We start from the raw sequence: 14,804 nt of genomic DNA, 5'->3' as shown, positions 1-14,804 counted from the left end.
CTGATGCGGTCATGTCAGACTCCTGCCCAGGAGACAGCCCAAGGAAGGAAAGAGAGGGGAAAAAAGGAAAATAAAAGGGAATGAAATAGCAGTGAACAGCACATCGCTCACTGTCCTCTTTCCCCAGTTGGAACTGACTCACCTAACCAGGCAGGAGAACATCTGTCTCCAGAAAGGCGAACACATACAGCTGTCAGTTCTAACAGGTATTAAAGTCATTGTTATGAGCACACTCATCATTATCCAGAGAGCACTTTATAAATCCAAACCAGCAGAGCCTTCCAGCAGGCCAGAAGTTTCCTTGACAGTAGATTCTACTAGGAATATGATTTTCATCTCACTAGTTCACAGGATTGAAGGAATTACCATCTGCTCCTTGTTCTCCTCCCACAAGCACAAACTGAAAGGGCTGAGTGGAAGACGAGGGTAATATCAACGCGTCCTTAAACAAGAAGCACAGTGGCATTTCCTCGTGCTCATGTGACCTCTGCAAAGGGGCAGAAATTGTTTAACACAGCTGCCACTTGCCTGCTCTTTGTTTACAGAGCCGAGCAGGTTGTCTCCAGCCTCGCACTTCACCAAGGTATAAAATGGTTCTTGTTGCAGGCACTAATGAACAAATCCAACTGAGTGGCTCCAGCCTGCCCAGGCTCTGTGGGTCTCCTGCAGCCTCCAATGTCTCAGCAGTGTTGTTACTGACTTGCAGCAGAGGGATGCTTGCAACCAACAGAAAATCACCTCGGCTAAAGGCTTTTGCCATGCATGCTGCTGCAGGATGTGCATGCTCTGAGAGGCAGGCCTGGGCGAGGAGTCAAGGTCCTCCCCAGGCATAGTGGACATCAGCAGTCTGATTCACGCTGTGACACTCCCAGCACCTAGAGAGACTTGGCACCTACCTACCAGTTTGCTTCTCTGCCCCCGGGGGCCTCGTTAGCCGGGAATATGAGCGCCTTAATGCTTATTCATCTTTGCAGCACTTCAGTGCAAAAGGTAGGAGTGGCTTCTATTCACGGAGAACAGAGGCTTGAAAGCATAGATCCACCCACTTCATTTCTTTAGAAGTCTGAATTCATTGCTAAAGCTCTCTTAAGGGTGTCACGCCACTGTCACCCAACTTCTCGGGTGCCTCAGAGGCTGCCCAGGGCATATGCAAAGCTGCCTCTGATGCAACCTCCAGCCCTTGAGCTCCTCCAAGCCCTGTCTCAAGGTTAAAGCCCCAGAGCGGATCCTTCAGCTGGCTGTGCCCTCCTCACCTCATCCAGCAAGTCCCCATCCCATAGGCATACTCCTAACACACCCAGGTGACATGCAGGTGCCCTCAGCTCTGTGCATCCATCATCAGAGAGGGCTGTAGGAGACAAATCTGATACAAGGCTTGTGTGAGCCTCACATGGAAGGCAAGGCTGCTCTTTTTCCACCCACACGCTGCTAACCCTGTTAGCCCAAGGCCTTCCCAGTGCAGGTGGCTGTGTAAAAACTGCCCTGTAGACCAGCAAGGGGTTGAATCCTGCTCCACTGGATTGGAGTTGGTCCAGCAAAGAGCACTAAACATCACCTTCGCAGGTGTTTTGAGGTTTTATATCTCTGTTCCTTTTCATTGCCTGAGGAAGATAAATTTCCTGTTTCCCAGACTAACAAATGAATGACAAAGTGAGTTATTTGGCTGACTCCTGTTCTTCCTCTACCCTGCCACAGGCCTGCTGAAGAGGTTGTGAGGAGCAGTCATGGCCAGTACTTCTGGCTCAAATCAGCAGTCAGACAAAGATAAAATAAAGAGAGCAGACCCCCCAGATCCCCACCCTGTGGATGGCCACACGCTCTGACACCATCAGCCTCACGTTCTGGCACTGACACCACCAAAGCCACACAAGGAGCCCCTTTGCTTCTTGGTTCCTCTCTTCCTCCCCATTTAAAATGGACACAGGAGTGCATAGACATATCCTAGGGTTGCCTGGTGTGTTCACTTCCGTGGCTTCTGCTCAGGTACTCCTAATCATGATAGGTTTCTCCGCCACACACAGCAGCCCCACCTTTTCCTGGCTGCAGAGGAAAGGATGCTCTGTGCTACCAAGGCAGCCAGCAGGCCTGTGACGTACTAAAAGACACATTAAAGGAGCGGCAACTCAGGGAGAAGCTCAGCATGAAAGGGAAATCAGAGACACAAGGGGTGAGTAGTACCCGAGCCAGCATGATGCTGCACCTCCTTCCTTTTTAGGATATGTTAGAAATATAGTTGCTGTTTTTTGGAAAACAAAACAAAATGAAACAAAAAACTGACTGCATTTTAATTAAGGTATGCCTGCTGCTTAAGTCAGTACGATAGTGATTCCTATGAATATAGGCCTCCACTGACATATGAATTACTTCGTTTTCATTTGCTGGAATGCACCAATTAAAATCTCAGGGAAAGAACTTCTTTCAAGATACAGTTTGGATTTGCTGTGGCTTTGGCAAACTCAGCAATTCATTTTGCCACCGATCACATTCAGTCACAAATTACAACGTTGAAAGGAGTTACCAGAGCCATAAGCTTCCATAGAGAGTTTTAGAAAAATCAGTTTGCTGATGTGATAAACATGGCAATTAAAGTTTCCACTCTCATTTTACAAGATGTGGATCTCTTTCTGGTCCGTAGTTCCCCTTACTTTCAGGTCTTGAATACACGGTGGCCCATGCTATGCTATTCTGAGCAGCAGAGATTGTATGTTTAGAAGCATGTAGATGCCAAGTTCTTGTTGATGTCACCAGAAGTTTATAGGTAACTGGAGACAAAACATTAAAGTCTCAATTCAGGTAGTCACCTTCCTGACACCAGATACTCATTATGCCTTACGTTATGTTAAATAGTAACACAAATCTCAGATTTTAGAAATACCAGGATTCTCATGATATTTGACAACATTTTAAGGTAACTTTACAGTTATCTAAATTCCAAATTTTTCTCCTGGGGACAAATGCAGAGTCAGTGAGTATGACAGTAGGAACAGGTCAGTGCTTGTTTCACACATAAGCCCCAAAACAAATCACAAACATGTGCCCCTGTCCAGGTCAGTTGTGACGTCCAATCCAAAGGATGTACCAATGCGGCTCCAACACAACAGAACAAAGGGGAGCTGATATCTGATAGAACCTGGCTTACACCAGTCATGCAGAATATGTGAGACCCAGAAGCTCAATCTCTTCCCGTTAAAGACATGAACAAAACTCTCCATTGAGTGTGCCCTAAAAGCAAAACTTTCCGATCATTCTGGTGGGTCTGTCTGAATGACTCCTGATGAAGACATTCCATGATTGTTGAGACATCTGAATATTTATTAGAGGGGACCTCAAAGCAATCTCATCTGCTTCCTGCATCTGATCTAAGAGCTGTTGTCATTCTTTTCTTTTTTTCTGACTGACTGAATGGATATTTAATGAACCCATACAAAGCCGAACAGCTTCGGTGGGACAGAGAGAGCACAACTTGCTCAGAAATAGTGTACAGTCTGGTGGCTTTCAGTACTCTCCTGGGAGATACCGGTTCAAGTTCCTTCAGTGAGATGAGAGGCTTCAGCCTTGGTCTTTCATACCCCAAGGAAGCAATCTGAAATATTAACACATTTTATTAACTGATGTGGCACCGTTGTGAGGAACAGCCAACCTCATTAAAGCACTTAACCTTGGGAGAGTATTAGGCTGTGTAATGTGAGTGGAAGGGAGCACCACTTTGCAACAGCCGTCAGGATGCTAACTCTCTCTTCTATTCCCTGACAGGTAGCTCAGGCATGCTGGCTTTGATGAATCTCATTTTAAGTGGCATTTCCCAGCTTTACAAGAACTTGGTGCCTTATTCAGGGAAGAGACTTCCAGTGGAAGGCAAAGAGGTGACAAACCAGATGTTACAGTTCTGAAGATAAACCTCCTTGGTGGACTAGGCTCCAGTTTTCATGGAGGAACACCATCTACCAAGCAGCATTCAGGTCACACACCTCCCTCAATTAGGGGCATGACGGAGTTCTAAAAAACTCATGGAAAGAACCTGCATGGACTTCACTACGATGCTATTTATTTCCTCAGTGCCCCTAATTCCACTGTAGTGTGTAAGCACTCTAGTTTGCTAGGGCTATGTGGCAGTACAGCGCGTACATGATAAATGGAGCATAATTTATCTCAGTTCTTGTAAAACTCTACTGAAAAATAATAAAAAAAAAGAAACGGAAACAATTAAATAACTCAAGGGTGTCATAGCTGTCAACCAGGTGAATACCTGCAAAACACGGCATGCTTACATAATGAGGTACTAAGCCTTGTCTTACTCAGGAGTGCTGGTCAACAAGAACAAAACATAAACATATGACAATAAGACTTCTTTCTTCTCATAGTGAATATCTTTTAATGATTATAATGATGACAACACAGCATTTCACATCCAAGTAAGGCTGAATTGTGATTTCAAATCAACATCACCTTTTAAAGCTCTGGATGTAAGATGTGTGTAAGGTTATATGTAAGATAGCAGTCGAGCAACAACACAACTTAGACACCTAATTCTTAAAACTACAGAACTGAAGCTTAAAGCGATCAGAGATAGCACTAGAGCGGTCCCTGGATCATATCAGCTACATAGTCATAGAGACTGCTAAATGCACCTGCTCCATAGGTGATCCACAGTCTCCAAGACAAGAGGTAAAGCCACCGCTGTGGGCTGTATACATCGCTGGACTGTATAGCAATGCAGCTTTGAATTTCCAGATAGCCCTGCACTGTGGCATTTTTTTCGGCCCTAAAAGGGAGACTACTATTTAGAGTGTGTGTTATAGGGAATCAAAATCTGAAGCATCTAAAATATCCTACAAGCCATGTTGCAACCCACTAGAGTGGTATTTTTACGACGTGAAATGGGAGATATGTGTTGCTGCACTCAGCAATAGCTTGAGAGCATATGGATGTGCAAACTCAGCTGGGAAAGTGTTGGAGGGCTGTGCAGAGCAGAGGGAGCCAGGCCTCATGCAGATTCACCCCTGCTTCCTTGCACTCTGCAGGGACTCAGATGGGGCAGATCCCTGGAATGAACCAGCCCCGGTTCATTCAGCCCCGGTTCAACACCTCGGTTTTGTCTGGGAGGGGACTGATTCACCCCAAAAGAGAATCTGCGAGGAACAAATAGTTATGCAATCTGGATGAGCAAGTAATGGGGACCTAGGAGTGACCCCAGAAAGTTACATTTATTTAAGCATGGACATCCCCATTCACTTCTGTAGGTGTTTGAGCACAGCTGTAAATGGTGTCCACAGCACTTAGTTCCCTCTGTGGCATGCACAGAGCTGAATATCCCAAAATTGGTTTACAAATACCAGCTTGCTGAGCAAAGAGTCACCTAATTGAGTAACTTCTGATAGCAAGGTCAGTGGTTTGTCTTCAACTCTGTCCTGCCTGCAGTTTGGGCTTCCAGCTCAGCACTGCCCAACAGTTCCTGCCTCTACTCAAGACCCACAGACTGGATTATCTTTAGGAGATAAGCACCAAAGTCCATTTTTCAAAAGCCATGCAAGAGGTCAGTGCTCCCTTTAAAAGCATATTCATCAAGGTAGCACATCACTGCCACCAGCCCCCACCCCTCGTGCCCGTGTAGGTTAGCTGCTTCAAGGCTTAGGAGTTAAGCACACAGAAGTTTTAAGCATCATAATTTTAGGCTCCAGCCCAGGTGATATATAGGCACTAAAAGTCCTTTGTGGATTTCCCATCCAAAGCCTTATCTGCAGGGTACAGTATGCAATTATGTATGGGCTCTATGACACAAAAATACTCACCCAAGGTTTCTGATCCTAGAAAGCAGGAGATTGATCAGAGAATGTGGATTCTGTGGAGCAGTCATTGAAAGGAAACTCAAAGAGATCAAAGAGATCAAAGCAGCTGACAAGGTGCAGAAAATTAAGCACTGGGGTGAGTTGAAGCAGACGGGAAGAAAAAGATCGAGAGCTGAAAATATGTGCGGATGTGCACGCACACACGAGTGGCTCCTCTGGGCAGTGCTGAATTTGTGCTCCTGCACAGTCACAACTTTCCCCACATCACAGCAGACTGAAAAGGAAATGTTGCCTTCGACGCAGGGCTGTCAAACTGCTTTAGTTGTGAAATAAAACTGCTCCAAAGATAGCAAGGTATGGTGCTGAGACACAGGTTTCAATACCAATAGGAGAACATGAAAAAGTCACAGCTATGCCCAATCCACCTTTTCCTTTTAGGAGACTCATCTTTACACATCCTTAAGTACTGAAGCAGTTTTGCAAAGCTTTTACGTAGCAGGGCCCTCTTTTGTCCAAGAGCAGCTGTATCTACATCAGCAAACAGTGCAGCGCAGGAGGAGGGGAACTGTAGAGTGAAAGAGGCAGTGCTGAAAAATGACATCTACATTTAACACATTTTGGAGGTTTACTCAACCAACCTCAGTCCAATCCTGTGCGGGAGCACATCTAGTTTAGCTGAAGGCAGAAGGAACGTGCGTGTGTTGTTTGAAACCACTCTGACATGAAAAACAAAGTGCGAGCGCGGGGGGCGTTTGGGAGATTCACTTCAAAGGCACACCCTTGACGTGCTTTTTAGTTCTCTGAAATGCTCCTGCAGACAGAGCCACCAGGTGAATTCCAAACAAAAAAGGTCCCCATCCAGCTGCCTGTCACCTGAAGCAGTGCTGAGGCTGCATCCCTGCCTCACGGTCCCAGACTGAGCACCACGAGCATCCCCCCAGCCCCAAGGGGGCTTCTATATTTGCAGAATCTGATATCATAATCTGATGGAAACGACACTCTTCGGGTCTGTGGGCAGCACCCAGCAGCACCGTATTTGTTCCTTGGTTTGCTGCTGTTTAGTGAACCCTCAAAACAGCGGTGTGCAGTTGGGTTTACAAATTACAAGACAACAGACAAAGGGAATAAATGAGACAAAATTAAAGACATTACTTCTGCTTCCATAAATTATCTCTGTAGTCTGTTTTAATAGCACGGATTTACCAATGCATGTTAAAAGAGTAAGAATACCCACCTAGTAGACTAACTAGGTATTAACGAAAAAGCAGAGTATTGTTTTGTGTTCTCCAAAACGCAAGAAGAAAAAATATTCCCACCGGTTCCGATAATGCCCTTCCAGGGGGAAAGAAACATAATCTCCTATATTGAAAACGCGAGCGATCTCTTGGAGTCGGGAAGAAAAGAAATTAATAAAACTAATTACACGCTCCGCTCATGGAGGAATGAATCTAAGGCGCTAAGTCAGCCCGGGAGAGCCGGGCTCTTTGATTTTTGTTCCCTTTCCAACTTCCCCGTTCCTGCCCCAAGGAGGCACCTCCCGGCGCATCCCCCGGGGGCGCAGCGTGCCCATTCCCACGGCGCTGCTTTTTGGGGGTTTTCCACCTCCTCCCAGCGCCGTCCCGAGCAAACTCCGGCTCCCAGTCCGGCTCCCAGTTTGGCTCCCCCCCTTGCAAACTGGAGGGTTGGGTTGCTTCGTGGCACCGCTCCCTTAAAGGGGCCGGGTGCGCGTGTGAGTTTGGGGACGAGCGCGTTGCACACGCACCCGCAGCCCAACAGCAGCAGCCTCCGCTCGCGCATCAGCCTCGGCGGGGAGCAAAGCGCTCGGCATGTAGGAGAGAGGAAAAGAAAAAAAAAAAAAAAAAAAGGGGAAAAAAAAAAAAAAGGTGCTGGGAGGAGGAAAAAAGGAGGGGGGGAGGGGAGAGGGAAATTAAAAAAAAAAAAAAGAGCTGCCTCTTTAAATGCTGGGGGCTGAGTCCGCAGCCCGAGCCAGCCTCCCTGCCTTTGGCCGTGCCTCTCCGGCGCTTGTTGCACAGCCCCGGGTGCCGGCAGCGCGGCGCTGGGGCGCTGCTGCTGTTGGGGGGGGGGGTCCGGGAGGGTCCTGGAGGGGGGCCATGATCCTGCCGAGCTCCGCGCCCACCCCCAGCTCGCCCTAGAGCCGCTGCCGGCGCCGCGCAGCCTTCCCCGGAGGGTAAGTTTGGAGGATCCCGGCGGGGAGGGAGGCTGAAGGAAAGGGGGGAGGCTGAAACCTGGGGGGGGGGGTGAACTCCGCCGTCCCCATCCCGGACTTGTGTTTTCCTCCCCCCTTGTGCCCGTTGCGCTCCCGGCGCCTTCCTTTTCCTCGCTGCCGGCTAACAGGTGGCGGTGCTGCCGCCTCTCCTGCCCGGGCAGGTGAGGGGAAACCGTGGCCACAGCCTTCATCTCCCTCCCCGAAGGGTCTTGCAGGGGCTGTGTTGCAATAATGAGAGGTGGTGGGGTCGGGGGGTTGTGCCCTAACCCCCCCGCAGCCCCTCTGGATGCTCAGCCCCTTTCCCAGCCCCGCTGTGTGTCTGTCGTTGCAGCGGGCATGGGGAACCAGGTGGAGAAGCTGACCCACCTGAACTACAAAGAAGTTCCCACGGCTGACCCAGCGGGTGTGGACAGGGATGAAGGACCCAGGATCGGGGTCTCGTACATCTTCTCGAATGATGATGATGAGCTGGAGCAGCAGCAGGAGTCGGGGCACGACCTTGGGGGGGAGCACCCAGCCCTGCAGCCCTACGATCCCCAGCTGCACGAGGTGGAGTGCTCGGTCTATTACCGGGATGAGTGTATCTACCAGAAAAGCTTTTCTGAGGAGGACATCCTGCCAGAGGAGGGTGATGAAGGAGGCCGGGGACACCTGAGCACTTATACCCCAGAGAACCTACTGAACAGATGCAAGCCGGGCGACCTGGTGGAGTTTGTGTGCCAGGCCCAGTACCCGCACTGGGTGGTCTATGTTGGGGATTTCCAAGTCGTGCACCTGCACAGGCTGGAGGTGGTGAACAGCTTCCTCACCGATGCCAGCCAGGGCAGACGGGGCCGCATCGCCAACCAGCTGTACCGCTACAAGCCCCTCAGCCCGGCCGCGGTGGTGCGCAACGCCCTGGAGCAGGTGGGCTGCAAGGACCGGGACCTGAGCTGGAGAAACTCTGAGTGTTTCGCTGCCTGGTGCCGCTACGGCAAGAGGGAGTTTAAAATCGGCGGGGAGCTGCGCATAGGCAAGCAGCCCTACCGCTTGCAGATCCGCCTGGGCGACAAGCGCAGCCACACGCTGGAGTTTCAGAGCCTGGAGGATCTGATTATGGAGAAGAGGAGGAATGACCAGATTGGTAGGGCTGCTGTGATCCAGGAGCTCTCCAGCCACCTGCAGGCCGCGGAGGAGGAAGATGAAGAGGAGGACGAAGACCATCACCACCATCCAGGTGCTCGGACTGCTGTGGAGTAGCAGCCTCAGCACCACCATGCTGCTTTAGGCTGGGTGATGGGGATTAAAACTGAAGGCTGCGAAATTGAGCTGTTATAAGCCCTTTGGGCCGCTTCAGTGCAGCTTCATTCCAATCACATGTGAAAGGAAGGGGGAAAGCTGATTAAGTGTCTGTGCTTTAGTGCTTAACTCCTTCAGTGCTCGATGGTAAAACCACTGACTTACTTGTAGAGGATAAAACTCAGGGCAATTCTACCCTCCTGTACTCCCACCTCTTCCCCTTCCTCTGTGTTAGCCTTTCCCTCACCCATCTGTCAGAAAGCCTAACCCTGCAGGATGCTAAATGCCTTTGACATCTACTTATCAGCAGAAGTTGCAAGTATTTCTTATTATTAAGGAGCCAGCAACTTCCAGGACATGGCCATGTAGCTGAGTGCATGTTCAGTTGGCAGCTGAGAAGTGTGAGGATGTTTGTTTTCCCTTCTCTGCCTGTGTTTCTCTTCAGTTGTGGCTCCTGTTGGTCTTGCAGCAAGCTACTTGCTTGCTCAGTACAAGGCTTCATGAATTGCTAGCCAGCCCCCCCACCAGAAGGTGTAAGGAAGAAATCACTGACTAATAAAATGGCTTTGATGTTCCTGGTGCCTTCTTAATTAATAAGAACTTGCAGGTGGTCTGAGGGAAGCTCCTCACTTGCTATCAGCATGTGATTTCTGTCGAGGACAGAGGAGGTTTGTTTATTGCTGACCGCTTCTGGAAAGGAGGAAGTTTGCAGCCCCTGTTATGGAGGCTGTGCATTGGTGCGTGCTGGGACTCCTGGAGGCAGGTACTGAGCTACGCCAGAGCTTGTTACTGGCTGCCTGGCTTCCCTGAGAGCAAATGGCAGAGCTCCTGATGACATCTGTGGTACACACTGGCAGTAGAAGCAGGTTGTTTGCATGCATTGGCATGTCCCAAGAGAGGGGCCTCTTGACCAGGTGCCCCTGGCTGTGAGCACATCACAGGTTCTGCACCAAACCCAGCTGTGATGGGAGGAAGCAAAGATGGAAGGCACTGCAGGCAGGGGGGTTAGGGTGTTCCTTTCCCTTTCTTACCACAAAGCAATTTCCCCTTCATTAGGGACTTTGTTTTCCCTTTTTTGCTAATTTTTATGGTATGCAGCTGAGCTATAGCATTAAAAGAGGGGATGTGCCTCTAGAGTCATTGTGCAGGTCCCTTGTTAAGAGGAGGAGATGGGGGCGGGGGGGCAGGGGAAATGTGGAGCTGCCTGCCTTGAATGTTCCCTGAACTTTGTTTTCAGCTGTTGAGCTGGCCTCCTGCATGGGCAGCACTGTCAGGTCTTTGTCCTGGGATCTGAAGTGTGTAAGCAAACACTGATTTGGAGGCAGCTTATAACACAAAATTCCTTCCCCTTAAAAACACAATAGCGAAGAGGTGAACTTGAAGATAAGCTTGAGTTCATTTAAATAACAGCAATTAAGTGTGATGTAAACTTGAAGTGTAGTTACTACCGTCTTCCCTGTGGTTGTTTATAGTTATACCACAAATAGCAAAGTACTCCATGTCCTTTCCACCCCCTGGGAGCAAAGTTTGTTGATTTAAGAATACGTAGATACCGGCTTTTGATTATTTGGGACTCTATGAAGCCACTTTGACGATGTAGCCCAAACAGATCTGTGCTGTGCTTCCTACCTAAGACACAAGCTAGGAAGAAAAGCAATGAGAGGCTATTTAATCCTTGCTTCATGTGGAAAAAGCAACTCGTAGGGTTATGCAAATACACAATATTCTCTCTCCTTAATGACTCTGTTCTCATTTTGGGCTATGAAATGGCCAAATCCAAAGGATAATTTAACAGAAAGCTCCCTTAGAATGCTATAGCTCAGGTGTCTGTACTAGTGAGGCTTTTTCTTCAACACGTAGTTGAGTTATACCCATGTTAGTGTGGCTGTCAAGCAGGTGTGCAACCTTGCTTTAAAAGCATAGTAACTGCCCCCATCTACCTGCAATAGGGTTAATATGTGGATGTCTGCACATTGGTTTTATACAACCACTGAACTGCTGAAAGGATCACTGTATTAGTCTGAAAGAATGAAAGAGTCTGTACTGACTGATATGAGACAACTGAGGTTATCTAGACCATAAGTAAATGTCTGGCTGTTGTTTCTTTCATACTGGAACCTTGTACATAACGAAATTTATTTCACTGTGTAATATATGTATGTAAAATAATATTTTCTTACAGATATTTTTGAAAGTTTAAAAAAAAAAATCCATCACAACCTTGCATTTGAAAGTAAGTTGTTATGCACATTATTTTCCAGTCCTCTGAATGGGTTTATTTTTCATTAGTGATCTAAAGTATATTCTAGGTCATAAAGTATAGAAACTGCTATAAATGTCAAATATTATGTATCTACAGGGTACTAAACAGTAAACTAGTTGTGAAAATATTTTTCCCTTGTGTCTGAAACATCAGAACTATGACACATAGCCATTTCTCTCCTTCTGAGATATCCTGCACAGTCTGGCTTTGTTTTTTTCTGGTGTTTCCTTTCCTTTTTTTTTTTCCTTTGTTTAATAATAATAAAAAAGAAAAGGACCAAATCTGCTTGAGAATGGAGAGCAAAGCTTCTTTAACCAACTGAAATCATGTCTTGTGCTGATCTTGGTGCTTCCCTGTACCGGTCATGCCTCTGGGGATAAATTCCCATAAGGGCCTTAGCAAAGAATCCCAGAGCTTGCACAGCCTTGTTAGGATGGAGAGCTGCAAGGGAGCTTTCCTCACAACACAGCAGTCTGGCTTGAAGTCAGCTGTGTTATAAAACCTTATCCACTCCTCCAGCACATGCAGTTCAGGTGTTCAGCACTTAAAATGTTGCTGTTTGGAATACTTAAACTTCAAGTTATGGTTAGGAATTTATTCTGCCTTCTGCAATTCCATTATTTGTAAAGTGTTCTTTCTTTCTTTTCTTTTTTTAAGGCAAAGCAAACAATGTGGGGAGGGAGCAGGATTTTTTTTTGTTTTCTCAGATCCTCTGAAAATGGGCTACCTCCTTACAGGGATTTCTTATTCCAACAGATAAAGATGCAGGCATTGAATCTTTAACAGGCGGGTCTCTTTCCCACCTGTTGATTAGGCAGTGTTATTTAATAGGTGCCACTAAACAGCACTGCAAACATTTCTAAGCAGTCTGGTTTTTAAAGCCATGGACCCATAATGAGCTGGATGTGAGAAGTGGGATTGCTGTAGGAGCACATCACAATGCTTATCTCCTTGTTTTTATTTGGCTTTATTCAGTTACTGTCTGCAGACTAGACTGCGATTTCTAGAGCTTGATTTTAAAGAAAAAAAATCTCTTGGGAGAACAGACTTTTTTGTGTATGTGTATACTTCAAGACTTTTCCGTAGATCAAAAAAAAAGAGGGAAAGAGAATAGATGAAAGTGCTCTTCTCTGCAGCTCATTCTTTAAGGTAGAGAAATTCAGGTGTGATCCTTCTGTAGAACTTCTGGTTCAGCAAAACCATAAGCCTATACTGAAGGCTGAAGTTGAGCCACTTGAAAATCAGCAAAACTATTCATATGCTTGAGGTTCAGTATATATTTACATTTCTTTCTGAGTAAGGGGCTGGAATTTTGATCTGAAGCCTCTGCTGGAAGCACAGAGGACTAGCATTGCCAAATCACCAGGGGAGAATAAGTAGTGCTCCAAAGGTTGCTTTTCAAAGGGCCTCTTGTCCAAACAAAGCTTGTGGAATCCAGCCCAAACTTTGGCCTCAGTCTCCCCCTGGAAATCTAGGAGAAGCAGCGATGCAGTGAGGGATGAAAGATGCATTTTACATAGTAGTTATACACTAAGCTTGTGACTGCTTTCTGGTGTCTTTGTCTTGTCATGCTTGAACTTTCCCTTGTGTTTTTAATGCTTAAAGTTAATGTAATTTGTTTTAAAAGCTATTTGATTGTGCAAACACTTAAGCATCTGTATGAATTTACCCATTTGGGTATATGTACTGCTACAGATAGGATGACTGCTGTGAATATCATTATGCTCATGTTAAGGCTGGCAAGACTAAGCCCCAGATGTGTAAACGTAGCTTCAGCTTAGGAAATGTAGATGAGCAATCTTATTTCCCCAGAGCATTGGTATGTTTGATGCGAATAATGTCTTGGAAAAGGCTTTATAGTAAAACCTACAATTATCCCTTGATTGAGTAATTTTAAAAACACAATTTAGACATTCACCTTCCATGGCAGTGAACGCAGATATAAACTGAAGACTATTTCAGGTTTCCCTGATACTATGTGAATGCAAAGTATTGATTACAACACCACCAGAGCTCAGCTGGCCAACACAGTAGACAGTTGTAGGGTAGGCAGGGGAATTAAAACCAAAAGCTACTTCAAAACTATATTTTCTTACTAGGAAAAGTATATTCTTCAGACTGAGAGACCCTACACTATGGAAGTAAACTTTCAATTATTTTGTATTAATGAAACCCCAAGCATGCTTGTTACATTTTGTTCTTTTAAATTCGATATTCCACTACAAGTACTAAAATACATTAATTGCATATTACCTCTTTCAGATTTTGAACATAACAGTGGTTTTCTTTTTCCTTCTTTCTCCCTTTGGGTCTCACCAAAGGGTTGGTGAAGCTTGTCGTTGAGTAATTTGCCACCTCTGCTTTTCTGTCAATTAACCACGCCAACCATAATTCTAACAGCCATGTAGGAACAAATATTTTTTGAAAGCAAATTTTAATTTTATACAACAAATCAGAGATGAGCACTAAGTAAAGGTAGAAAATGCATCATTTTCAACAGCAGCTTCTACTTGTAAGAAACCCACTGTTACTTATGTGTTAGCTTGGCTACTCTTATAAATTAATGTGCAGTGATAAGGCCAGCTGTAGTGTATAATGGGCTTAGACTTTCCAGATCATACTTTTCTTTTTCTTTTGTAACTGTGGATAAGAAGAAATCAGGGTAGCTTCAAACATCAGTGGTTTAGATGGTTCTTTTGCATTATTATTGAATTAAAAACTTTCTTTAAATACACACCTAAAATTTCTAATATTGTAATAATTCTTGGAATCATCGACAATAGTCAGTGTAATCACAAAATATGATTTTTTCTCCACAAGCATTTTCTGTAAGCTGTCTTTTGTCAGTAAATGTTGAATTGTTAGTGCAAATATCTCTTCTTTTCCCGAGAAAGAAGTACAGATCATTGATTGTACCATTTCCTTCAAAATGAAGGGTATTGCATAGTAACTAAAAGAAATAAAAGATTTATAGTATCTTTTTCACTCTATCTTTCTTTTATTTTCCTTTTTTTTTTTTTAATGTTGTGTTTTTTCCCTATCTTGTTTGGAAAACTGTAGTGATTTCTCTCATGATGGATACACCAGGCACAAAACAATCAATGTTTTCACTGGCTTCATGTGTCAGATCAAAATCTAACTCCTCAGTTGTGTTGTTGCCCAAAGAAAGACAAAAAATAATCTCCGTATAAGGCCAGACCATCAGCTGCTTAATAGGCAATATCTGTATTAAATCTGATGAGGATCTGGC

General features: G+C 45.8%; 1 protein-coding gene across 1 annotated transcript; it reads left to right on the top strand.

Annotated features, from left to right (window-relative positions):
• Positions 1–7,735: 7,735 nt before the first annotated feature.
• LRATD2 (LRAT domain containing 2) lies at positions 7,736–14,544 on the top strand. The gene is made up of 2 exons (XM_068672646.1): positions 7,736–7,974; positions 8,345–14,544. Exon 2 carries the CDS (start codon positions 8,350–8,352, stop codon positions 9,250–9,252), a length of 903 nt encoding a protein of 300 aa, XP_068528747.1. The 5' UTR covers positions 7,736–7,974; positions 8,345–8,349; the 3' UTR covers positions 9,253–14,544.
• Positions 14,545–14,804: the final 260 nt, after the last annotated feature.

This window comes from Anas acuta, chromosome 2 (assembly GCF_963932015.1).
Source record: "Anas acuta chromosome 2, bAnaAcu1.1, whole genome shotgun sequence".
In the NCBI taxonomy this organism is placed as follows: Eukaryota; Metazoa; Chordata; class Aves; order Anseriformes; family Anatidae; genus Anas; species Anas acuta.
This window is presented reverse-complemented; position numbering and strand designations above follow the sequence as displayed.

Excerpts from the sequence above, each read along its gene's own strand:
- LRATD2 (XM_068672646.1), top strand. The coding sequence starts at position 8,350 with ATGGGGAACCAGGTGGAGAAGCTGACCCACCTGAACTACAAAGAAGTT.